The 27,285-nt window shown below is 43.4% G+C and overlaps 1 protein-coding gene across 4 annotated transcripts in view; it reads left to right on the plus strand.

Annotated features, from left to right (window-relative positions):
- LOC147710895 (alkaline phosphatase, tissue-nonspecific isozyme-like) overlaps positions 1-27,285 on the plus strand; it is a 380,338-nt gene that overhangs the window by 344,569 nt on the left and 8,484 nt on the right. For all 4 annotated transcript variants that reach the window (XM_086921666.1, XM_086921667.1, XM_086921668.1 and 1 more), the window contains one exon: positions 21,464-21,655. In XM_086921666.1, the coding sequence (XP_086777792.1) occupies positions 21,464-21,655 (192 nt within the window). The remainder of the gene's footprint in view (positions 1-21,463; positions 21,656-27,285) is intronic.

Genomic DNA, 27,285 nt, shown 5'->3' on the forward strand with positions numbered 1-27,285 from the left:
AATGATAAAAGCATGTTTTTTTATGTTTGGATAAGGTAAGTATGGGTATAGGGGTATATGTTTTGGGGTACTGAGGTATATGTTTTGGGGTGTTTGGGTATTTTAAGGGTTCAGATATAGTTTTGGGTTATGGGGTACAGGGGTAGTTTTAGGGTTTAGGGATAGGTATGGGTTTTGGGGTACAGGGGTATTTTTAGGGTTCAGGGCTAGGTTTGGGTTTTGGGGTATAGGGGTATTTTTAGGTTTCAGGGGTAGGTTTGGGTTTTGGGGTACAGGGGTATTTTAAGGGTTCAGGGCTAGGTTTTGGTTTTGGGGTAAAGGGGTATTTTTAGGGTTCAGGGCTAGGTTTGGGTTTTGGGGTACAGGGGTATTTTAGGGTTCAGGGGTAGGTTTGGGTTTTGGGGTACAGAGTTATTTTTAGGGTTCAGGGCTAGGTTTGGGTTTTGGGGTACATGGGTGTTTTTAGGGTTCAGGGGTAGGTTTGGGTTTTGGGGTACAGGGGTATTTTAAGGGTTCATGGCTAGGTTTGGGTTTTGGGGTACAGGGGTACTTTAGGGTTCAGGGGTAAGTTTGGGTTTTGGGGTACAGTGGTATTTTTAGGGTTGAGGGCTAGGTTTGGGTTTTGGGGTACAGGGGTATTTTTAGGGTTCAGGGGTAAGTTTGGGTTTTGAGGTACAGGGTTATAGGGTTCATGGCTTGGTTTGGGTTTTGGAGTACAGGGGTATTTTTAGGGTTTAGGGATAGGTTTGGGTTTTGGGGTACAGGGTATATTTATAGGGTTAAGATGGGTTAGTGTTTAAGGGTGTTGGGGCATTTTAAGGAGTAAGGGTGGGATATGATTATAGGGTGCAGGGGTATTTAAAGGGAGCAGGGTGGGATTAGCACAAGATATGAGGCATGGCATGAAGGTCGGAACGTACCACACGCCCCCAGCGTTTGTCACGCCCCCAGCACACGCCCACAGCACAACGCAGACATGCCCACAAGGGACTACTTTGCTGGCACTGTTCTTTTACCTTTTAAATGTATATGGTGGGCGTCTGCATAGCCTATGTCCTTCTGCTGCAACTGCCCTTTCCAATCTCCTCGAAGGCCCCCGACTCTTCCCTGGACCTTCTACTTTAACGCGGCGGACTAACAACAACTTTCAAGTCCACGATTCAATCTTGGCAATCTACCCTATGCAGAGCAATTACAAATAACACACAGACTTTTTGTGCAGCTGTAAATTGACAACGTCCGGTTACTGAGTAATCATTGCACACCACTCGTTGCAAAGTTGAGGTCCTGAGGAGAACCCCCCAACCTTTCAGGGGTTCGAAACGCATAGACCGTGTGTTTACACCATAAGATCTCTATTCACTAAATTGTGTTCATGATACTCTTTAATAACTTCCGAGTAAATCAAACAAGTTTCTTTGGTGTACATTTAAATTCCTAATTCGTGACATTGGAATTGTAAATATTGATTTGTATGTTTGTGTTGTGTGTGAGTGCGAGAATGGAATGCTGAAGTTCATCAACCACGTCTGATTGTTTTGTCATTTATGCACAATTTTTAGGCTAATGTCATTTTTATCAAAACTGTTGTATGTAATGTTTGTTTTGTAATTTCCTCTGTGTACTTTTGGTGAATAATAACCACCCAAAAATATTTCAAAAAAAGTATATGACAAATAAACAGTGATCAATTCTAAAAAATTGCTTGAATTCACACTTAGTTTAATTCTCTGTGTGAGATAATTTAGTTTTGTTTAGTAGTGTTCACGGTACTGGCATCTATTCTGTTGTTTTATGATTGAGAGGCTTGGCCTTACTGTGGGAAGCCCACACCCAGTGCTGTTTTTCCATCCGTTTAATATTGAGAAGCACAGCCCATTGAGTTGTTGTTCCCAAATATTAATGACCATTGCAGTAATAAAAGGGTCCATTTTAGGATGAAGGTGCAATGCTGTTGACTTGGCCATTTGTTGCACTCTATATGCATTTATATAGTGCTAAAACACAATCAGCACAACTAAGCATGTTCTTCAAGGGGGCTGCAGACTCTGATTTTTGTTGGGGGACCAGGTTATTTGGAGACTTGGGTAGAGCTATAGGTGCTTTTTGAAGACATGCCAAAAATAAGATGAACTACTTGTATGCCTCTGTGAGGTCTGGACAAATGTATTCAGCAAAACAAGTAAAGTGCCACATCGCTTTGCATCTCCCTTCCATTAGCTGTGAAAATCTACTGCTACCCCCCAGCTTCCCAATTAACACAACATTTTATAGGTTTTCTCAATGTATGTTTCAAGCAAGAACATATGTGACAATTCCTAAAAAATCTAATAGCAGGTGTATATCTTTCTCATGGAAAGAACGAAAAAGAACCTTGAAAAAGATGCATATTTCTTTTTGATAAACAACTTTATTGTTTTCAACAGAAACTACCAGCGGTAGTCAAATATAGTACAGCATAGCAATCATTTGACATTATTCTTTCTATTCACAGGGAGATGAGTTTTTGCACATGGTCCGCAGATCCTGCACACTGCACACATTTACAAGGAGACATGTTTAATCTACGTGCCCCAGCCATTTGCCCCAGACCTTACGGTATTTAGCTGGACATCCTCTGGCCTCAAATAGCTGTTTCTCTTGTGCTGCGCACCAGTCTATGCCTCTGCGTCATTTCGAAATGCTAGGTGATTTCGGGTCTATTAACTAGTCACAATGTCGTGCTTGGCCACCATTATGGCAGTGTTAAAGAATCGCTTGTCAGGCCGGGAGCCCTCCAGGAATCCCAGTAATGTGTGATGACCGGGCAGGCCCATACCATGTGAAAGAAGTCCGCTGGGTCATGAGCGCATCGCGCACAAGATGCATCCGGCTTCATACCTGCGCAGAAGAGGCGTTTGGGCGTTAAGTATGTGGCATGCAGATAATATAGTTGGATCAGACAGAGCCTGGCGGAGGTGGTGACTGTCTTGGGTGCCATTAGAGCGTTCTCCAGTCCTCCTCCTCAAGAGGTCCCACCCATTGCTCCCAGAAAAAAAAAAGAATATTACATTCCAGAAAATGAGATTGTAAGTTCAAAATCCTCGGTTACCAGGGTCAAGCTTGAGAGTGAGGCTAAATTCATCATAAGGTTGAAAAAGATACTGGCTATACACAGTATGGGTATACAAAATGGCAGCAAATGAATCAACATGGCATCATCAATTTTGTGCAATTTGTCACTTGTTAGATTGTCTACTGTGGGCGAGTGGTCTTTCCAGGCAAGTGATACAAGTTGCTGAGGGAATCACCTCTTTGGAGTTTTGGGGAAAAGGTGGTATTTGATGGATGCCCATGGTGATGGAGTTGAGTTGATTGTACCCTCCTACAATGATTAAGACCCTAGCGTAATGCAGGGTGAGGCCTTGCTTGGTTCTGCATGCAAAGGTGAAGTGTGTGACAGTGGTAGGAACTTCATTAGAAGCCAGTGGGGTTGGCCTTGAGCAAGAGTAATGTGAACTACCCTCTTTCTTTAAGGAGGGGCCCTAGCTGGAGTAGGTTTGAAGAGGAGCTAGCCTTCTCATTGGTTTTCATGTAGTGCTAATGGAAAGTCAGTGTAGATATATAACATCATTTTAAGGTTGATGGCACCGTAACGATGGGAAAAATGGATGTTCACACCTATTTTTAGTGCTGCACTGATTATACATTGAGGGCTAATAGTGCTCTCTCAGGCTCTATGGCTAGGTTTTCCACAAGCATCTAGTAAATGAGACAACTGTGCATACAACGTGCATAAAACATCAAAAATGCGGGACACACAATTGCTATATGTGGGGAACTGGGTCCCTGTTAACCAGGTTCCCAGTACCAGTCTTCTATCCCTAAAACTGTAGTAACCCCTGAAAGCCCCTAGTAAAATGGTACCCCTGGTACCTGGGCGATTGGGATGGAGGATGGTCCACTAGGGCGGCAGCACAAATTGTGCCACCCTAGGGACCCCTCACCAAGATCATGCAGACTGCCATTGCAGGGTGCGTGCCTTGGTGCAGAGAAAACTGAAGACTAGACATGGCACACATCCCTCTGTGCCATGCAGTATAGGTAATACACCCTTACTGTAGGCCTTACAGCCCTAAGGCGGGTGCACGCTACTACATGTGAGGGCATAACTACATGAGCAGATATGCCGCTGTTATGGGCAGTTTGATTACTGTCAGTGCAAGTGAACAGGGAAGCCATGTTAAAATGTGTGCTGGGCACTGGTGAAAATGAGTTACCCAGCTACATGATAGCCTCACTGAACATAGAGATGCTAGATATCAAACATCTCATATTGATGAACCCACACTGATTCTAGTGTTGGATTTATCAATGCATGCACCCAGAGGGCACCTCACAGGTGACCCCCGAAACAGTAATAACTGCTGGTGGGCTGACTGACTAGTTTTAGCCAGCTTGACAACAGAGATGAATTCCTGACTCCCAAGTTTGAGGGCCTTCGTTCTTGGGAGGTCAGAAACCCCGCCACCTCTGGCATGGGTCTTCCACCCTCTCCCATGAGATGACCTGCAGATTAGCCTGCCAAGGCAAGGAAGTTTCAAACAAGCCCACGCCTTTGGTATGCAACTCTGGTTTCTCTCATAGGCGAGGATGCCAGCATCCCCCCCCTCCAGCATCTTGTTCTACTTTTAGTTGGAGGATAGGCAATGCTGCCAAGGTTTCAGATTCCTATCTGTGACATTTTCATAATTTCTATGTAATAATGAGTGACATTTCAACGACTAAGCGTGACACTTTCTCGCAAGCAAAATCAAGCAATGAAGATGAGGGAAACATAAATATCAAAAATTTCACCCATTTGAGCAACGAGAAGCTCTAAAAAGATCTTAAAGCTACTGTAAAGCACCAGAAATCAGGAGAGTGAGGCCCACACATTAAAGTGAGCCGGACGCTGTATTAGACTATATTACTGCTTAATCAACCCTAATATGAACATGGATCTACTCAGCTACCGCCTCATCACAATAAATTATTAGTCAACAACGGTCAGCTTACTCAGACTCGCTCCAATCGCCGCAAATTTACTGGGCATAGTGCAAGTCTCAGGAGAGTGAGGCTAAGCCTGGCACACATAGTTCTTCCAAACCAAATTTAATTAAAAGAAAAGTGTGTGTGTTCATACTCATGAAATCTATTTGTGCGGCTGTGTTATTTTGTGAAATAGAGTAAAAGCTTCACTTTGTGCAATGTGGCTGATGCTGGCTTTGCAGACAGATGGTACACTTGAATGAACTTGTTTTTAATTGGTCGAATTGATTAGAAAAGTGAAATCACCGCTCGGCTTCCTCCGGCCACTGCTCCTTTCATCATTAATGCGCAGTGCTAAATAATAGGCGCTGGCATGCTCCAACCGAATACATTTTGCAGATGATCATTCATGCACGTCAGCCTGCACCGGAGAGGACTGTGCTGTCTATTAGCTGCAGCACACTGACTGTGCGTGTCAAGTGTATAAGTCAAGTGAAGTTTGTCTGTGGTTGTGAGTGCTTGCGTCGACATCGTGTGTGTCATGGAACTTACAGGAGGAAAGCAAGGTAAGCTGTGAAGTACATAATTTTTTTTTTTGTTTAAGAAATTTTTATTAAGCAATAAAGGGTGATACAAGAAATATGTCATGAAAAATTAGGAAAAATTACATATGAGTGTAATAACAATGGAAGACATCAATCTACAGTAATTTATAAAGAGAGGAAGAAAAAAGAAAAAGGTATGAACAGATAGAAAGGAGAGAAGAGAGGATCAGAAAGGAAAGAGGAAAAGGGAGAAAGCAGAAGACAGAAAAAGAGGAGAGAGGAGAGAGATGAAAGAAGAAAGAGAAAGGGAGAAGGAGGGATCATGAGGGATGAGAGGCACGCAGTAGGGGGGGAGGATTGGAAGAGAGGTATGAAGTAAAGGGGAGCCATAATAAGTCAGATTTAATTTTCAAAGGAACAGAAGTAGAAGAGGCAATAGAAATTCTATGTTCGTCACAAATATAGTTCCACCAAGTGTGGACCGAGAGTTTCGAATTATCTTTCCAACACGATAACACAACTTTAAATGCAAGAGCAATAAAAAGATCTAACAGTTTAGCAGAAGAAGGTGTAATAATATCAATATCATCAGCTAAGGAACCTAAAAATATGTGTATAAAGGACAATTGTGAAGAAAAAGATAACATTTTCATGCATATATTCCAAACATTAGTCCAAAAAGACAAAACTGGGGAACAATAGTAAAGTTGGTGTTGTAGAGTACCAGGTACTGTGGAACAGGACCAACACAAAGGAGAAGATGTTGGAGAAAATTTATGAATAGTAACCGGGGTAATAACAACTCTGTGATAAATAAAAAGTAAGGATTGGGTAATGCGTGCAGCAACAGAAACTTTAAAGAGGCGAGACCATAAACGATCCCATAACGCAGTGTCAAAGGAGACATCCAAATCATTTTCCCAAGCAGTCTCCACTGTAGACTTAGTTCGGACAGAGCAGTTAGATAATAAGAGCGAATACACAAGAGCAGCTTTGGGTTGTTGGGAAGAGAAGAGAGGGTAAAGTGGAGTGAGAGGAGTGAAAGAAGAAAAGGAGTCGGAAGAAGAGGATAATGAGGATAGATGAGACTGAATAGCAGAGTTTATAATAGAGTATTCAGCAAGAAAAGAAGAAGGTAAGTTAAACTTAGTTTGTAGATCTACAAACGAGAGGAGAGTAGAATCAAGAAAAAATTGATGTACAAACATTATATCCTTTTCTTTCCAGTGTTTAAAATAGAATGATTTACCTTTATATCTGAGAAATTTGTTGTACCAAACTACAGATGATAAAAAACATTGAAGAGGGGAAAGGGAGGAGGAAAAAACACTTTGCAATGTAGATTGGCAATATTTCAAAATAGGGTATTTGGATATAAAGGTGCAATTTGTCATGAAAGGAACATGTTGAAATGAGAAATCCTTCAGAAAGGAGCGTTCCAAGAGCACCCATTTAGGGACAGGAGTGTCAAGGAAATCATAAGCCAATGAGAAGGATTGTTTGATAAGGAAGGCAGAGTGGTAAGAGCAAAAATCAGGGAACCGAACACCACCCTCAGTTTTAGGACGCATTAACTTATGTAGTCCTATGCGGGGATGTTTATTGGTCCACAAAAATTTTGTACACAATGAGTTGATACGGGAAATATAGGATTTAGGAATTTTGAAAGGGAGCATAGATACTGTATATAAAACATGAGGGGTAATCATCATTTTGATGGTGTCCAATCTGCCCCACCAAGAGAGAAATAAGGGAGACCAAATCTGTAAAAGTGATTGAATTTTGTTAAGTAACGAATCAAATGTAAATTTAAGGGTATCTTTTAGAGAGGAAGAGAACCATATACCGAGGTATTTGATTTTAGATGGGCACCATGCAAAATCAGTGTTACTGAACATATATTGAAAACACAAAGAATTAAGGGGAAGAACTTCAGTTTTGGAGAGGTTGAGCTTATATCCCGATATAGAGGAATATAACTGAACTTCATCTAAAAAGGGTGGAAGGGAAGATTCAGGGTTAGACATGTATATGAGGACATCGTCAGCATACGCTGAGAGTTTAGCTTCAATAGAAGAGAATTTTAAACCAGTTATATGAGGGTTGGAACGAATACGTTGCAAAAAGGGTTCAAGGCAAAGGATAAATAATAAAGGGGAAAGGGGACATCCTTGTCTTGTGCCTCTTGTTAAAGAGAAAAATCTGGAAAATTGGTTATTAACAAAAATACTAGCACGAGGGGAAGAATAAAGGAGTTTAACCAATGCTATAAACTTTGGACCGAAGCCAAACCAAGTAAGGGTTTGAAACATGTATTGCCAATTAATACGATCAAAAGCTTTTTCAGCGTCTAGGGATAGGGCCGCCAATGGGACTTTGACATTTTTACTATAAGAGAGGACATTGGAAAAAAGACGTGCGTTATCAGCAGCAAGTCTGCCCTTGACAAATCCCACCTGATCTGTGTTGATTAAGCGAGGTATAATAGAATCAAGGCGGGAGGAAAGAATTTTAGCAAAAATTTTACAATCATAATTAATTAAGGAAATGGGGCGGAAATTTTTACATTGGGTATGGTCCTTATCAGGTTTCGGGATGATGACAATGAGGGCGTCTAAAAAGGAACCAGAGGCCTTAGTATCAGAGATAAAGGAGTTAAATAATTGAAGGAGTTTGGGAGCAAAAAAAGAATGAAAGGCGGAATAAAATTCAATCGGAAGGCCATCAGGACCGGGGGCTTTTGATTTTTTAAGGGAATGAATGGCTGAGGTAATCTCTTGGAGGGTAATTTCACGTTCTAAGTGCGAAAATTCATCAGGAAGGGCTGGAGGAGAGGGAAGACCATCAAAAAAAGTTGTTAGGTTGGCATCTGTAGGACGAGTGTCATCTGTATATAAAGCTTGGTAGTAATTGTGGAAAACTTCAGCAATATCTTCGTCAGAGGTAACCAGCTTATTGAGTGAGTCATTAAAAATTGGGCCGATAGCTTTACGTTCCGATTTGATTTTCAAGTAGTTGGCCAACATTTTGCCTGCTTTGTTCTGACCCCCATGGTATTTAGATTTTATTTTAAGAAGTGTATGACAAGCTTCATTGGTGATAATTTTATTTAGGTCAGTTTTGGCCAGAATCAGGTCCTGAAGGGCAGAAGGGGATTTGGAGGAGAAATATGTATGTTCAAGGGTTTTAATATGTTTAAGTTGGTCTGCATACTTTTGCTTGTTAAGCTTCTTTTTGGCAGAAACATAGGAAATCGTAAAAGCACGAAAGGAAGCCTTAAAAGCATCCCAGGTATTAGGAATGGAAGTGTCGACGGGATTATTAAGGGAAAAATATTCATTAAAAAACTCAGTACATTTTTTCATGAAAGTGGCATCTGATAAAAGAAAAGAGTTAAATTTCCATCGACTGAAAGTGGAAGGAGTAATGGATAAATCCAGGGTAGTGTAGACCGGTGCATGGTCAGAAATAAAGATAGAGCCAATAACAGATTTTTGAAGGGAGGGAAGGAGAGACTTACTAACCATAATATAATCAATCCTTGAGCGTGTGTGGTGAACATTAGAAAAAAAAGTATATTCAAGTAAATCAGGATTACACACTTTCCAAGAGTCATGTAAAGGTCGAGAGGCAATGGCAGATTGAAAGGCCTTATGGGTTTTATCAGGTTGAAATTTACTGGAAGATAATCGGTCTGAAAAAGGATCTAGCCATTGGTTAAAGTCACCAGCAACGATGAAATTAGGGCAGTCAATGGATGAAATAAGCAATTTAATGTCTTTCCAAAATTTGGGATCTGGACGAACAGGGCCATAAATATTTAATAAGACCATCGTCTTGTTTTGAATAATAACCTTTGCCATTGCCCAACGACCTTCATCATCATTTTGAGAGGAGATAATTTGAGCATTCAAAGACTTATGAAATAATATAGCAACCCCCCCTTTTTTGTTAACAGCAGGAGAGAATACGACTTGACCCACCCATTGTCTTTTCAATTTAAGGGAATCAATGTCTGAACAATGAGTTTCTTGAAGAAAGACAACCTGTGAATGAAATTTGGTTAAGTGAGACAATACCTTCTGACGCTTGACAGGATGACCAAGACCACGAACATTCCAAGAGACATAATTACACATGTCGAATGAAGGGAGGAATGGGCGAAGAGGGGGTGCAACACACAGCAAGGAGATCACTACATAGAAGGAGACAAAAAATAACGGTAAAACTTCTGGGCAAGGGAACGCTCATTTCAAGAGGGGAAAGAAAAGTTAGGTAGCATGGGAAAAAGATATATAAACTTAAAGAAAACAGCAGAGGAAGCCTGAGAAGAAGGAAGCAAGAAGAAAGAGTGAAGAGAAAAAAAAAGGAGAGAGACAGAAAGATGGAAAGATAATGAAGAAACAGACCAAGACACATAGGCTTGATCTGAGAAGAAAACAGTAACCAAAACATGCGAGACGTGGGTACACCAGGGAGAGGACATGACCCGTAAGCAAACCAGATACGGACATATGAGAAAGGACATATACAAAGATGTGAGAGAGAGGGTACTAGCAAGGAAGAAAGGGGATACACAATAAGAGCGGATATATGACTGGAAGGAGTGATTTTAGAAAAGGAGAAACATTGAAAAACGAAAAGGCATTAGCTGGCAGTTTCCATGGTAGAAGGAGTGATACTCATCAAATAGTCTCGAAGTTTCTGAGGATCATCATACGACTTGGTACGCCCATTATGTGTGATCTTGCAGAAACAGGGATGAAGAATTCCATATTGAATATTGAGTTGGCGCATCGTGGGACGAAGATTCAGGAATTCCTTACGACGAGCGTTGGTGGCAGAAGAGAGGTCTTGAGAAATGAAGATGTTGTGGCCAGACCACTGAAGGTGACGTTTGGCCCTGGCAGCTTTTAGAACATGCATGAGTTCGGTGAACTCCAAGAATAGCATGATGATTCCACGTGGTTTGGTTGCGTTGGAGTTGATACGGCCAAGACGATGTGCTCTCTGGATGTTGAGAGGATGAGTCGATGGGGAGAGTTCCAAAAGTTCCTGAAGAAGTTTTCGAATAAAAGAGACCATGTCGGACCCCTCCAAATTTTCCGGAACACCATAAACGCGTAGGTTGTTGCGTCTATTTCTATTTTCCAAATCCTCAGTGTGCAATTTGAGCTTATGAATTTCTTGTTCCAAAAGTGGAATCTTGGTTGAGAGGTCTTGGACATCGCTGACACGTTGCTCTAAGTTCAAAACCTTATTTTCCATGACAACCCATCGTTCCTCGATTTGTTGAAGCTTAGCGTTGGTAGCAGACATAAAAGGTTGAAGACCTCGCACCTCCTCAAGAATTGAGTCAAGAACAGGGTTGTTCGAAGTGTTAATAGGGGAGGGAGGATCATTCTTTGGCCTTTTAGGTTTTGTTCCTGTTTGCGACAGTTTCGGCGAGGTAGAGAGATTCGCCATAATGCAGGCTGATGGAAAGAAGTTGTGACCAAAGCCGCTGTCGACAATAAAATATAATGTGGACGCCCAAATGTAATAGGTGCACACCTTGTGGCAAAAAAGAGGACACTGAAAGGCACTATTGATCAGTGCGCAGTTGAAAAAACAGCCACACGAGGACAAACAATAGGCATTCACTGATTTGAATAGTTGACAGTATGGCAAACCTTCATGGCGACATGGAGTGTAGAGTCAAAGAAATGTAACGCCAAGCCATTCACCAGGCAGCACGATCAACGCATGGAGGCAGTGGAAACATACCGATGGTAATTGGATAACAAAGGAACAAGAAGCGTGTAGTAACGCTGAGGTAAAAGTCAAGTATGCGGGAAAAACATACATAGCACTTCAAATATGGCATGAGAAAAATGGCGGCACCTTTTCCTGTCAGAGAGCAGAGAGTTATGCAAGAGCATAATTAAAAGGTAACCAAAAAGGCCAGGAACAGCAGAAAAGACGACATGTAGTGCATAATATGGGCAAAGTTGAGGAATAATGCCAGCAGGAGGAAGGGAGATGCAGCAGAGGTCAAAAAACGGCAATACGGGCGCAGCGCACAAAATGGCGGCCGCCCGCGCTGCGTCTGAAGGAATGATTACCGCTGTGCATTCAGAGTCCTCCCTGCACGAAAACCACCTCCGATGGCTGCATCTGGGTCGCGTTGCCTTCCGCTGTCCACGGAGCCGCTTCCGATAGCAAAAGACCAGGTTATAACGCTCTCACGGCATCTTCAAAAAAAGTCCGACACGGAGCTCACGGGAAGAGCGTCTCCTCCGTCCGGCGCGCAAGCCACGCCCCCCGTGAAGTACATAATTTGAAACTTTATTACCCACAACTAACTTGAACTAACTGAGTGAGCAGACACACTTACTTGAATTTGCGATGGCCGGTGGCAACCAGGCCAGCGAGAGACACTGCATTTCCATTTACAATCCGGCCACCTGGGTCTCGCCTCTCTCTGGTGGGGACTGGCCCAACTGGATCAGGTCCGTACCGATCACGCCACGAGCCCAGGGCCGGCTCTAGGCATGTGCAAGCTGTGCACCTGCACAGGGCCACCAAACCCCAGGGGCCACCACGCCAATATATATCCTTAATATATTAATCCTCTGAGGATGGATACATATTTGCGTGGTGGCCCCTGGCAGGGATTTGGCGGCCTCTGGCTCTGTTCCACTTCTAAACTCCCTGACCCCCTCCCCTCTTTACTGGCCTGCGCGCTCCGCCCCACCCGGACCCCCTCATCCGGGCCCCCTACCTACGCTCCCTGCCCAGGGCCACCATGAGCCTAGAGCCGGCCCTGACGAGCCACAGGTGAATTCTGATTACCGTAGCGCTGCGAGCAGCTCACCAACAGCAGCCTGCCCATTCTGAACTGCCAACAGCTGGAGCAATGGGAGGGCGGCAGCCTGCTAGCGACCCATAACTGTGAATCTGACATAACTGTCTGACTCCTGAGCTCACTCTAATGTCTCAGAGCTATCCATTGGCAGGCACTGATTGATCTCAGTGAAATATACAGCGCTGCCACGTGGTAATTGAATCATGAATGAGAATCAATCCAAACGAGAATGATGACAAGCATTTCACGAATCCGGGTGCCAATCCGGTCCCCACTGCTGTTTCAGGACTAGCCCAGAATATCGGCCCATGGTTAACATCTTAAATCACATATCTTCGTGCCGGATGTGCTGTGCAACCCCTATGAAGTAAATCATGCAGAAAAACTCACAGCATTAAAAAAAATCAAATAAGAACTAAAAAAATGGTGGCAGTGACAGGCATTCGACTGTTATACGCTATAGTATCATGACTCCTAGAGGTAGGCTTGGAGACATATTGGGGACTCTCTTCTGCCTCCTAGAGCAGACCCTGGTCTCACTCAGTTATAGGGCAACAGGAATTCAACGTGCGGTATCAGGTAGGGTTGACGTCTAATCGCCAACGTAGGTGCTTAATGCATGGATCATTTAATAAAGGGTCATGATTATGCCCACCTCTGAATGGAAGTAGTCATATGGGGGTAGGTCTAGTCACCCTATAGGTAAGTAGGCCATTGCCTACTACCCGGCAATTCCTCTAAAACCCCTACATTCAGTGTTTAGGGGAGCCCCTGGCACCAGAGAAGCAGATCCTGATGAACTAAGAAGGAAGAGGACACCTAAGAGCCGCAAAAGCAGAGAAGACTAAAGAGAGCACATGATTTGGCCTTGCACCGCCAAACTGTCTGCAGCCCTTGTTGAAAACTGTGTCAAAGTTGATTTGTATTACAGCTGTTGACTCCAGAAACTTGGGAGGACTGCCTGCCTTCAAAAAAGACTCAAGTGCTCCTGAAAACACAGGACCTGTTCTGAAAAAAATTCAAAGAAAAGACTGAGGCCTCCGGTACTGCAGAAACCCAACACCTTAAGGTACCACTGCACCCGTCACCAACAGGCCTGAGTTAAGGTGGTCCAATGGGTCTAGCGAGGTTCCCCAACCCCCAGAGTTCAAATTCATTGTGGTTTCACCCCTTTCCTAGACTCGCCAGCATCCCCTGCAGCCTCTGTACGCAGGCCCCCTCTACCGCCAGTGCTCTGGTACGGACAAACCCGATGCCTAAAGACACCTCTGCACCCATCGCCCCATGGCATTGGAGAAGAGGACCAAATGTGTCCCTCCCCTCATCCCCGAGCTTCGCAAGGCCTGAGCCCACTCGCTGGTTCTGCCTGACTGGCTTCATAGCCAGAACCTGCAGCCTCTTTTTACAGAGACCGATCCCCATTGAAACGCATTGGGCACCCACTTTTGTTTTTCACCCTGAACCCGGGCGTCCTCGTGCTGCTGGTGGTGTACTGTTTGTGTTTCCTTGGACCTTGCCCACCACTCACCTTAACTCTTCGAGATTGGTCTAATAAGTTGATGTACAATACCTGTGTGCAGAACTTTTGTTTCCTTCAATAAGATAACATTGCAGAGCTCAGAAATTGCTGTGTTCACTTTTTAAAGAGAAAACAATTTATATTTAAAAATGCACTTATCTGAACAAGTTTTTTTCAGATGCCTAAACATATATAAAGATACTTGCTATTTTTTTTTATAAATTGGCGTGGATCTCCTTCTTGAGTCGTGTTATCAATTATTGACCATTGTGTTTATTTTGCGAATGTCTTGCACTCTCTGTGTTAAGCCTAAGGCTGCTTGACCACCCTACCCCTAATGGAGCCCTTTTTGGATTGCATAGCAAGTCCCTTTCCGCTAGTAAGGTAACCACTGGACTCTTTACATGGTATATCAATGCAGTGATATATCACTTAAAGATCCAGCTTCCTACATTGGTGGTGCAGCAGTGGGCAATAAGTCTCAACATCTGTTGTACCACTTGGTTGATAGGTAATTTCACAAAGGAATCCAAAATTGTCTTTAGATACATTTTTTTTCCAATTTTCGATTTTGTTTTAAAAATATCTGTTAGGGCCTTGGTTAAGTCCCTTTGCAAAACTGCTTAGAATTGAAAAAATATTGTTTAGTAATTTGGGCCTTTAGAATGTTCTGTAGCATTTTTTGGCACTTTTCTAAAATGGCCCGACTCACTTTAAACCAGGACTACTACACCAGGTACTTCCCAGGAGCTCGACCTTGGGCTGTATAAGAGTTGGACAGACTTAAGGCCTGTGGAAAGCATGGAACCTCCCCATGGTATCTAGACCCACAGAAGCCCGTCTGCAAACATAGCTTGCAGGAAATGCTTGAGCCATGGGGAGGATACCCCCCCTGCAGAAGAGGAGGCGGAAGAAGAGCAAGTAGTGGATGAGGTTGACTCTGATTCCAGCAGGCACTGCCCCGTAGAAAGCAATACCTCTGGGAGCATTCATTGCAGTGCTTCAGCAGGGATAGACCCTGAAGATGCAGATCTTCAGAAACTAGCCAAGAGGTTAGCATTAGAGGCTAAACTCTTGGCTATATAAAAAGAAAGAGCTGAGATGGGCGTAGGACCCATCTCTGGTAGCATCAACTCCGTAAACAGGGAAAGGAAGGAAATCTTTGACCCTAAAATCCCCAAAGAGATTGTTATCAAATATACAGATGGTGATGATAGCACCAAATGGTTTAATGCCTTCGAGAGAGCTTTTATCTGTAGAAGCGTAAACAAGAAGCATTGTGGCTCTCTCTTATCGGAACTGTTCTCAGGTGAATGCAGAGATAGACTCCTAACATTGAGTCATACAGATTCTGAGACATATTTCCTCCAGAAGGGTACCGTGATTGAGGGCTTTGGACTCACCACTGGAATATGGAATCCTATTCAGGTAGACTGAAAAAAAATCTAGTCAGTCCTGGGTTGATTTTGTGGACTTTTCAGTGAAAACACTAGGGGCCATATTCTGCCCGCCATCCCGATGTAAAACAGGACCGCCTGCCATGAGGGCGGCGGTCCTGTGGGTGCCATTAGGATGGCGGTCCCGTGGGGGCCATTAGGATGCGCCCGCCACACTTGCGGGGGCATCCTGCATTTTTAACATTGCGGCGGGCGGTGCTGAAAGCACCGCCTGCCGCAATGCTAAAAATGCTCATTGCGCACTTCAATGCACAACGTGACAGGCACCGTGCGGTGCCTGCCACGTTGTACAGTGAAGTGCAGGGGGTACCATAGGTACCCCCCATGTGCACCTCCACCCCCGGAGTCCCTGGGGGCCCGCAACGGGCCCCCACAAGACATTCCCGCCTGCTTCGTTGCCGCCACGGAGAAGCATGTTCCCGCCCACATCCTAATATGGATGGTAGTGTCTAACAGACACCGCCACCATATGAAACCCTTTTCATCCTGGTCAACGAGTTGACCAGGCGGAAAAGTGGCGGACGGTCTTTCCGCGGGGGGCAATGGGTGGCGGGTGGGGAAGGATTTTGGGCGGATCGCCACCGCCCGCATGGCAGTGGCGATCCACACGACATCCTAATAGGCCCTAGGTGTTTGGTTAAAAGGTAACAATTTGCGTGATTATGATGGGCTTTACAATTTAATTATGAAGGAACATCTGTTAAGTAATTATGTGCAGGAAAAAATGCTTCAATAGCTGGTGGGCCTGGGGCCAGTCTCTCCCCAAGATTTGGGGAAGAAGGCTGATCATTGTGTGAGCAATAGATTGTCCAAAACTAGACGTGGTGGGGGAGACCAAAAGAAAGAAGCCAAAAAGTGCCCCAAGAAAAGAAAGTGGACCACTCTGGAGAAAAAAATTAAGTGAGGATTTCTCTGTAGGCCTTCTAAAACCTGACCAGGAGGTTGGGCCCCGAGAAACCTCACAAAATAAAACTGGGTACCAGGGTAAGAATTGGGACCCAGTGGTGGCTGGTTTGATCTGAAAGTGGTAAAGCATAAAAGTTCTGGATGAGTGCCCTATGGCGAGTGAGCCTGATTATCATAAGTGGGGTGTGGGTAGGCGTTCTCCCCTGGGAAAATTTTGAAAAAGACTGAGCAAATGTTTCATTTTCAAGCAAATTTGAGAAAGCAAGAAGGTTAATAAAGTAAATGGGAAATTGTAGTTATGAGATCAATAAAGAGATTTCATATGATAATGACATAGGTAACTGACAAGAACTACCCGGTGGGCTGACAATCAACTGTCCACGCCGCAGCACATTATTCACAATGCAGCAATCTGAGAGGGTCCATAGATTTGAAGATAGAAACCCCAGCTGCAGGACTTTCTTCTGTAGGGGGGGCTCTCACAAATCCCCAGAGTCCTGGCAGAATACTCTGGAGCCAGATCGTGTAAACTGCCCTGGTAACAGGTGATTTGTGCAGTAACAACTGAAATTGAAACAGTGCAAAAATGATACTTGCTCCAGGTAATCAGAACAAAATACACACGTTGGTTGGTACAGACTGGCTGTTGCAAAATTGCCTGGCAACTGTGCAAAATTGCCATTCAAAAAAGTGACTCACATGATCTGACCCAAACAATTAACCACCCATTTTTGGTATAAGTTGCTTTTGATTTTCTCAGTACACTAAGGAGAGATTGGTCTGAGATTGCTTGTGCTTCAAACGCATTAGATTCATATCATTTCAGGCTAGACTTTTACTGCTGGAGATGGATCAAAGGCAGTTTGCATATGATTGTTCCTTGATCCCCATTTGTAATGCCGCAAGCAAGCTAAAACACGATGGCAATGAATGCATGCTAATTATCTGTGTTTCAGATTTGTTCAAGAATTTCCGCCCATCTCTTTTTTGCTAATTATACATAATGCTCCATTACATGCTTTTCCGTAAAGCGTTTGAAACGCTACTTCATACTTAGCACTCAAATGCATAAAGATCGTGTGGCTAGGGTGCACATCACCTTTGTCACACTTTCCTACACAAAGAGCTGTAAAGTTGTTTTTGGGGGGCTTTTTTAAAACCCACAACGGGTTTGTCACTTTGTTGCGCCTTCTCTGATTTTCAAAAGTTTTCACGCGTCGGCAGTCAAAGCGATTGAGAGAGGAAAATTGAGCATCCCTGCAGGCAGCAACTTTCCACATTTCTCATTCCAACTTATATCAAACGGGCCTTTGTCCACACCCTCCTCTCCTGATGTCGCCCCCTAGGTCATGGGGTGAAAAGGGGGCTTCTAGGGAGATCATATTGTGCTTGCTTTAGACAGGCACCTAGAATTAAACACAAGGCCCAATAGAAGAAAGATATACTACTCCTGTTTGATGAGCACCGGGGCAATAAATCAATTGATCATCATTTTATGCCTTATCAAACGTTTTCCAAGTTCCTCCATGGGTGTTATGCAAATTAGCCACTGAAAAAGCAGTCATTTTAATTTAGCGATGTAAGTGGTTTTTGATTGTCTTTCTGAACAATGCTCCCCTTGACAAGCTAATAAATCAGTGCTTTCCGAAGCCGAGGTGCAGCAAGTTTGAACAATAACTCGCCAGGGCCCGGATCAAAGCCGTCGCTTTATTGCCGAGCAAGGCTTTCTTTGGGAAGAATAACAATTATTTTGGAGAAGAGGGCAGTGAGAAGGTCAGCATGTGAGATAAGTTGAAGGAGGGTGGGTGGCCTTACAACCCTAAGGCAATGTGCACTATAGTACATATGAGGGCATAGCTGCTTGAGCAGACATGCCCCTGTACTGGCAGTTCGATTACTCTAACTGCAAGTGAACAAGTAAGCCTTGTTAAAACATGTGCTGGGCACTGGTGAGAAAGAGTTCCCCAGCTACATCATGGCTTCACTGAAAATTGGGAATGTTTGATATCAAACATCTCCTTTTGATTGGCCCACACTGATTCCAGTGTTGGATTTATCAATACATGCACCGAGAATGCACCTCAGAGGTGCCCCCTGAAACCGTACCAACACTGACTGGGTGGTTTTAGCCAGCCTGACACCAGAGATGAATTCTTGACCCCTAAAGGTGAGAGCCTTTGCTCTCGGGAGGCCAGATACCAGGCCAGCTCTTGCAGGGGGTGTCTTCCACCCAGTGCTTAATTTGAGTCGGTGGTTTCCTGTGTTCGGCACTGGCCTTAATTTTCAACCCGGCACTTATGACAGCAGACACATGGTGGTGCTGTTTGTGTAATTTGGCGTTAATCAGAGTAACAATTGTTTATTATTCAATATACATACAACTGATACTTATCACCCACGTCATTCTTATAGCGTAAGGGACTTCAAACAGTCTAATTTGTCACACTTGCAACAGTGTGATGGTTAGGAGTTGTGTAGGTACTGTCATTGGTAGTGCTGTTATTGGCAATGGGTGATGCAAGCTGCGGTGGCCTCCAGACAAGGGCCCTGGCACTTATTCTTTACAAATTAAGCACTGCTTCTACCCCCTACCACGAGATGACCTGCAGATTAACCTGCCAAGGCAAGGGAGCTTCAGAGCAGCCCCATCACTTTTGATATGTGACTCTGGTTTCACTCATAGGAGAGGAAGCCAACCCCTCTGTATTGTTCAACTTTTGGCGGGAGGACAGGCGAGAGAATTAGATTTGGAGGGGTGCCCACATTCAGCTAGCACCACATCTAGGGTGGGGCAGGTGATGTGGACCCCTCTCTTCAGATTCCTGCACCTTACCTTGGAGAGAATTAACCAGCCAGGGTCAGGGTTATGCCCACTTCCCAACGGAAGTAGTCAACAGAGGGTGTAGTCACTCTAGAGGTAAGTAGCTATTGGCTACTACCTGCCACCCTCTCTTATGCCCCTAAATTCAGTATTGGGAGCCCTTGGCACCAGAGAAGCAGATCCTGATGACCTAAGAAGAAAGAGGACACAAAAGAGCCACAAAATCCCAAAAGACTGAAGAGAGCACCTGACTTGGCCTCATCCCCTCCGGCCTGTCTATATCACTCATTGAAAACAGCACCACGGTCACCTGGCCCTTTAGCCGTTGGTGGCAGAAACTTGCGAGGACTGCCTGACTTAAAAAAAAGGCTCCAGAGAACAGTGGACAGGTTCTGAAGAAACTCCAAAGAAAAGGTTCTGAGACCTCTGGAACAGCCAAAACCCGACACCTGAAGCAACTACTGTACCCGCCGCCTTCAGCCCGGGATGCAGTGGGCCAATAGCGCCAACAAGGGTCCCTTGCCCACCAGAGCTATAGTCCATTGAGGTTTCCCCCCCTTCTTAACTCACCAAGGGCACCTCCAACCTCGGCACGCAGGACCCTCTTCCGTGACTGCTCTGGTAAGGAAAAGCCTGGCACCAGAAGATACATTCACACCCGTTGCCCCTGGACCTTGGAGAAGAGGACCAAAGGTGTCCCCCGATCCCCGAGCATCGCAAGGCATGAGCCCACTCGCTTGTTCAGCCTGACTGGCTTCCTAGCTAGAGCCTGCAGCCTCTTTTTACAGAGATTGATCGCCATTGAAATGCATTGCTACCCAACAGTGTTTTGTACCCGGCCGACCTCGTGCTGCTGATTATGTACTGTTGCCACTGCCTTTGACCTTGTCCATCAATCATCGTAACTCTCTGTTTGCTGAACTTTTATTTAATTCCATAGGAAAACATTGCAGAGCTCGGAAACTGCACTGTGTCCACTTTTTAAAGTGATAAGAATTTATATTTTAAAACTTACTTGCCTGAACGAGTTTTCTCTGATGCCTAAACATATATAAAGATACCTGCTGTATTTATAAATTGATGTGAATCTCCTTCTTGAATCGTGTTATCATTTATTGACCATTGGGTGTATTTTGTGAATGTCCTGCACTCCTCTGTGTTAAGCCTAAGGCTGCTTGACTACACTGCCCCCTTCTAGAACACTTTGGGATTGCATAGCAATTCCCTGTCCACTAGTAAGGGAACCCTTGGTGTCTTTGCACAGTATATGAAAGTATTGATATATCACATAAAGAGCCTGCTTCCTACACAATATGATTTCAGAAACAGTTTGTTGCTGTTCACCATTTTTTGGGCTGATCAGTGAACCGGGCTAAAAACCTGGACATCACCAACCTCAAAATGTAGTTTGTGCTGTGCTCTATGGTGGAATTGATGTCAACACTCATGGGCATTAAAAATATATACCAAAACTGAGGACTAATTGCCAGTATCGAAATGACAAATAACCTTGACATGTTGAGGTTTCTCCGAGCACCACAGGAACATGTATGACATTCCGTGCAACACCACAAAAGTTTCTACAGTCTTTTATGGAGTAGGCGCTACTCCAAAAAATGATGACCAACTGGTCAGCCTAAATTGGGCAACTAACTTGACACTATGATGGTGCATCCACATGGCATACATGACTTTTCCATGTTCTGGAGTCAATGGAGGTTCAGCCATCAGGAAAACCACCTTCCACTGCCTTCAGCATGGAGCTGTGTAACACACAGAGTTGGTAAATGTTACTCCTTCCAGTATTAAGCAGTAGTTCCATTGCCAGCCTCCTCTAAATTAGGGCTTGTGCCTTGTTTTCTTGTAGGATCTCTTGGTTAACAATTTTGAGTCTTTATAGTAATGATTTATTCACTATTTAATTCCTTCTTTTCTTAACAATCTTAACATTGTGCTATCCCTCAAAATTGCCAATAACTTCAAATGTACCTCATAAAATGTGACAAGAATTTCATTTTGCTGACCCAAGCAAGTAGATTCATTAGTGGGCTATTACTGGGCCATTATTTATCTCTAATTGCAAACAAGAATCATATAATTATTTAAGCAGCAGCCATTTTAGATATAGAGTGATTCATTGCAAAAAGTGATATCTGCGACTAACACAAATTGTAAAAGAATAAATATAAAACACCACATGAACTAAAAGCTCTGCATGTCTTGTCTGCTGGTTTTGTTTTGTGTGTTTTCCATATTTTGAACAAAGTGCATAGTTGGTGGCCTCAGGTTTAGAGAAAGGATCCTAGGATCAAACTAGATTGCTTCAATGTCTCACCACCGCTTCCTCTTTCTCTGCAGGAGGAAGGATTGACCATGGGCACCATGAGGGCAAGGCAAAGCAGGCCCTCTATGAGGCAGTGGAAATGGACAAAGCCATCACCCTCGCCGGGACGCTGACCTCAGAAGAGGATACGTTGACTGTGGTGACAGCAGACCACTCCCATGTCTTTACTGTGGGTGGCTATACTGAACGTGGGAATTCCATTTTTGGTGAGTAAGCCTTCCTTCATGCTCAGGTGTACTAGATCAAGGAGCATTGGGGGGCTGTTACTGCACCCCCGGATAACCTTGAAGGCAGTGCATAATTTGTAATAAAAAAAAAATAAGTGCAGGGCTCTCTTCAAGAGGCCCCTGCAGCTTGCACCACACATTGCTCCTGTCTTGCTGCCAATGATAATAACACCACAACTACTAATCATCACACTCCTACAAGTGTGACAATTCAGACAATTCCAGGCCCCCAAAGCTATAAGAATGGTTTGTGCAACAGGTAATAGTCATTTTTTGTGTATATTGAATTGATAATTGACTGTTGTTGTGGCCATTTCTAAATTAACCAGACAGTGACACCTTCTGGCAGACTTTCACAAGCGCCGGTGTTAACAATAAAGTGCTGTTGCCGAGCACCGGAAACCACCGGCTCAAATTAAGCACTGCTTGAAGGTGCTCATTTGAAGAATGATTGAATAAAAGGCCCATTAACTGTTTTGTGGTGTTTTCAAAGACATTCTCGCCTGACAAACTGCTGGTAACTGATTCAACATGACTGCCTACGTTATATTTTCCTTCCAGACAACAATTAGTGTATTTTTTAAGCGAAACATAGCGATACCTTCACACGGTTAAAGAGTAGACGCTTCAGTATCATAATAATATCTTACCATGCATCTATAAAAATGGTTGCCATATGCACCAGAGCAGAATGATATGACCCTTTGTACTAAACTGTGATGGAAACAAAGATTTTACTACGGTCAAAACAAGGCACATTAAGAGTACGTGATGCATATAAGGTTAAGATCGTTCTAACGTACTGTTTCTCTGTTTTAATTATTCGCTGTGTTTAATTAAAATGACCATGACTGCAGATTCAAAAACATTTTTTTTTTTAATTAAAAGGCAGGTCCAATGTGTTATTTTTATGCAATGCATATTACAGTCCATCAAATATATTGGCACTTCCTCAGTATGCTGCACATTATGCATAGATACCTGTTTGTTGCATGTGTTACATTTTACGAACAATCTAAGTTGATCAATAATACTATATGTATGATGCTTTTTTACGTCGTTTATGGCAAGGCAAACAAGAAGCACCCTTCCCTCCCCCAATACCACCTGTGTATGCTAGTGGGAAAGGAAAAATGTGCAAACCGTGGTATAACGGTGTTACCATGTCATGCCTCAATTGTATCTAAAACAATATAAATTGGAAGGTGAATTCCAAATACAATGCTATTTCCACTATCTGGTTTTACCTCCTGTTTAGCATTGTTCTCTAAATGAACACCATTGTGTTTCTTAAAACTTTGAGATCATGATCGATCCATATTATCAAAGAATACTATATGTAACTTTTTCACATTTAATTTTCGCCTTTCCCCCCTTTTTGAGATATGATGCAGCCTGCCCAGCAGGTACTCCTAATGCATCAGTTCTATGTTCAGGTGGCCTGAGTTCTTTGTTGCATGTTAGGTGTTTGAAATACAATGGTAGGAAACGCCACACACAATTCAGTGCCTTTGTGCCTACATTTGAATATTTAATTCTTGGAAATTTAACAAACTAAGGAAAAAGATTATTTAAATCATAGTCTTTAATAAGTAGCACATTTAGGTGACTGCGCAGTTTAATATATATATCACAAATAAAGAGTGGATAGCAGAACCTCAAGTATATATATTATCACTCAGAATGTTAATTTAACCAAATAACATACATTTATCACATTTAACCTGGGGGTAGCCAGACTGAGTGATTCTGAGAGTGACAAGCTGTGTTCAGCTCACATTACATCACAAGAGTGCCATTCATACTGTATATTTATCGTGACATTTGTAGGTGTCAACATTGCTGTGGGTGCTGTGGGGCAATTAAATGACCAGCTGCTCAGCACAGTCTCTGTGCTGCAAGGGCTCTTCTATGTGAAGGGTTGCCCACCATTGCAATGTTACTTATTGGGTTGCCAGACCACCATCTTTCAGCACGACAGATTGCAAGGCCTGCAGATTTGGACCTTTATTTAACAAACCAGGGCATTCAGAGAATTGGAGTCTTTATTTTTGTAATTGAACTAACAGAGCTGACGACAATGATTTGTAAAAGGAAAGTACTTGGGAACAGTGGTGTAGCAAGAGGGGCGGGGGGGCAGTCTGCACAGGGCGGACGGGTTTTTTGGGGCCGCCGTACCACAAGCCGTACAAGGTCTAGCTACAACACTGCTTGGGAGGTTTTGGAACCCTTTTAGGGAGCATGAAATGACATGTTGAGATCAAAATGGCTGAATTTGTACCCTTCAGGTAGCCAGTAAACGATAACTACTGGGCATAAATCCATCTCCTATTCTGTAAGTGTATGCCATGACGGCTTATGCAGCAGTAAGTCCTGAACCAAGGGTGGGCAGTGGGTAGATGGAGGTGTGGGTAAACTTGTGACTGTGTGAGCAACTGCAAATTTGCGATCCTTTTGCATGCTGGAAATAGTCAGAGATCTGCTTCATGAAAAGGGTTGGAATAAATGGGATTCCAGTGTGGGAGAGGAAATGGGACACCGCTAAACTTAGTGGGCGTATAGGCAGGGTGTTTCTCTATGGGAAAATATTTTTAGCTTGGAGAAAAAAAAATGTTCAATTGCACAGTGGGTCTGCTTTACCCAAATCGAAATTGTGCTGTGTCTAATTTTGCTTTGAGGAAATGGCAAAGTGTGAAAAAGTCACTTAGTATGTATGCCTGGAGACCATGACCACTCTGCAAAGTCACAATAAACATAGAAGAATAAGGATGAACATGTAATAAGAAAATATAAGGAAACATGAAGGCTGTAGGCACATTCAGCTGTGCGATTGTTCGGGGCGTGATGGCGCCCCCACTACAGTGAAGTTCATAACCCTGTTGCCATTGGGGCATGGCAATAACCTCAATCGGCACGCATTCTAGTGAAAAAAGAGACAAGCATGAAAAAGACGACCACAGACAGGAGTGCATCCTGACCCCCCTTTTACAGTGCACTCTGCAAAGTCCCCTGACAGCAGCCCCTCTCCGCATCTAGCCTGCAGTGCCAGAGCCAGTGCTTCATCTGTGCACTCGGCTGCAGGTGGGGGGCACCAGCACTCATTTTTGGGGAGTTGGGCTTATTTTACATCAGTAGACTATGCCCCAGTGCTTGTGAGAAAAAGGCAGACAAGGGGGAGGAATAGAAAGACATGGGAACAGTGGCATAGGGAGAAAGAAGGGAACAACCTGCAAGAACGAAAAAGACAGACGGGCAGTGCAAAGTGGTAGAAGAAAGAGGCATAAAGTTGAACCAATACTTGGCATCAATGACGAAGCTAAACCTTTTGACTCCCGTGGCGGTCCCTCCATTTGCCGCCCTCCGACGGCCACACGTAAGAACGGGGAGTGGGTACTGCCGATCCCTGCGTTAGACAACCTGGGACGGCCGCCCAGGGTGGACCACCCCCTTGCTATGACACTGCTTCGCATTCATCAACTTCAACAATTGGCCGTACAAGAGGAAGGCTCCGAAGTAAATATTTAGGCCCTGCACTTATTATTATATTATTCTTTTCAAATTAAACACAGGGTGTAGCATGGCTATCATTAGCACAGCGGTTGCAGTCGTTCCAGGAGAGGACCCAGGCTTGTGAGAGGCCCAGTGCATTACAATCATGTTGTCCTTTGCTACCCAACCTGTAATGCAGGTGACCATTTTCCTTTCTTATATTAAGACCCTGACGAGCTCTGGCCGGTTGTGTAGTGGACTTGTCACTCATGTTACTGGGCATAGCAATATTTTTGTTTTGCACTTGGTCTTTATGTTATCAAGGAGTGAACATAAAATGAACTGTAATTAACTTCCATTTGAAAAAGGGATTTTATATAGCTAGAAAATAATGTGCATATGCCCTGCTCGTTGTTAGTCATTTATCAACCTCTGGAGGATGGAAGGCCTCAGTAGTATTTGCCTCAGACTACACCTGAGGTACAAAAGGGGGTTGTGATGGACGGAGCATCTGAATCAATCAAACACTCACACCCAGTCAAAAGATCTGGGTTTAATCCATCACCGTTCTTTAGCCCACTCTGCCACCCCAGTTCAGACATGGGTATATGCAAATCAGTCTGACCCTGTGCCCTCATGGGAACAGTCCAGCCCGAACTGCCAAGCCATGTCTTCCCTGGACCGAAATCAAGCATCAATGAAAACGTTAAGCACAGCATTTCCTCTTTCTTTCAGTGCTTGTAAAAAAAAAAATCTTTCACAATGACACTGCTACTTTCATTAATCCGCACACCTGACATGTTCGCCCTTGCAGGCCAAGCCTTTATGCAATCCTCTACCCCAGTGTGTGAAGATAAACATTGTAAACATAGAAAAATGTCAGCAAAAATCTACACTGTTCAACATTGCGCTTTAATTTATTTTCTTTATGTCTTGTTAAATCTACTCTGTCAAGGAACTACAAAACAAACACGTGTTTTTTTTCATTTACTTAAATGCAACTTGCATAAAAAAATTAAGTTGTAATATTATTGGTGTTCTCGTTCATACTTTATGGAACTCCCTCCCTTTGAAAATTCGGACTTGCACTTGCTTTTTGGCGTTTTGCAGATTGTTGAAGACCAGGTTTTTTTAGATTCTTATTGTCCCTTTTATTACTTGCAGCACTGGGAAAGTTGTTTAGTGTAGCCATTCGATTTACAAATGCATTGATTGAATTCACATTGTTGCATAAAATATATTCTAAATATTACGCACTCTCCCTAACAAAAACATACATTTCTTAAAACATTAACAGACCTATAAATCTTCATCCTCAGGCAAACAAAGAATACTAAATGGACGATGTTCAAATATGAAAGTTTTTCTAAAGAGTACTAAAATAATTTTATACATAATGTAATGTAGCACATACATAACAAGAAACGTGTAATATGGTTCCAAATTGTCTTCTTTGAGTTCAGATGACATTTATGAACTACTCGAGCTTCTGATTCATAGTGTGTAAATGTTTCCAAAACCCTCACTGGCAGCTAGGCCCATATGAAACAGTTACCCGTCATGTATTAGACAGACTGATGGAAGGAAGGAAGGAAGGAAGGATGGATGGATGGATGGATGGATGGATGGATAGATAGATAGATCAAACCAGTTATTTCAAAGATTGCAATTACTTCAGGGGTGATGTCATTTACTCTGGAAGATTTTCACTTTCCTATTTCTGATGTCGGATCCCCGATCATGTGGTTCTGCTCTGTTTCAGCAGAATGACGCCCCCATACTTGCCCCTCCATGCCTATCATCGAGACCACCCTAAACATGATAACTTGATTATTGGTCTAGGCAATTTCTCCAGCCATTGTGCAATACCAACAGCAACCCAGTGTTAAAGTTTAACAGTCAATATTTATTTGTTTATCAATTTTATACGAATATAATCTCACTTAGGTCTACAGTACTTTTTCGTGGCGGGATGGGGACATTGGGATGGTCAGGCTAGATGTCAACCCCAGATACACTTAAAATAATATTGGACCTTTGTAATGTTTCAAGTCAAATGAATTGGATGTGAAAGAGCTTTGCATAATAATGTGCTAAGAAATGTCACTGCTGTTTGTACT

This window comes from Lissotriton vulgaris, chromosome 5 (genome assembly GCF_964263255.1).
Source record: "Lissotriton vulgaris chromosome 5, aLisVul1.2, whole genome shotgun sequence".
NCBI lineage: Eukaryota > Metazoa > Chordata > Amphibia > Caudata > Salamandridae > Lissotriton > Lissotriton vulgaris.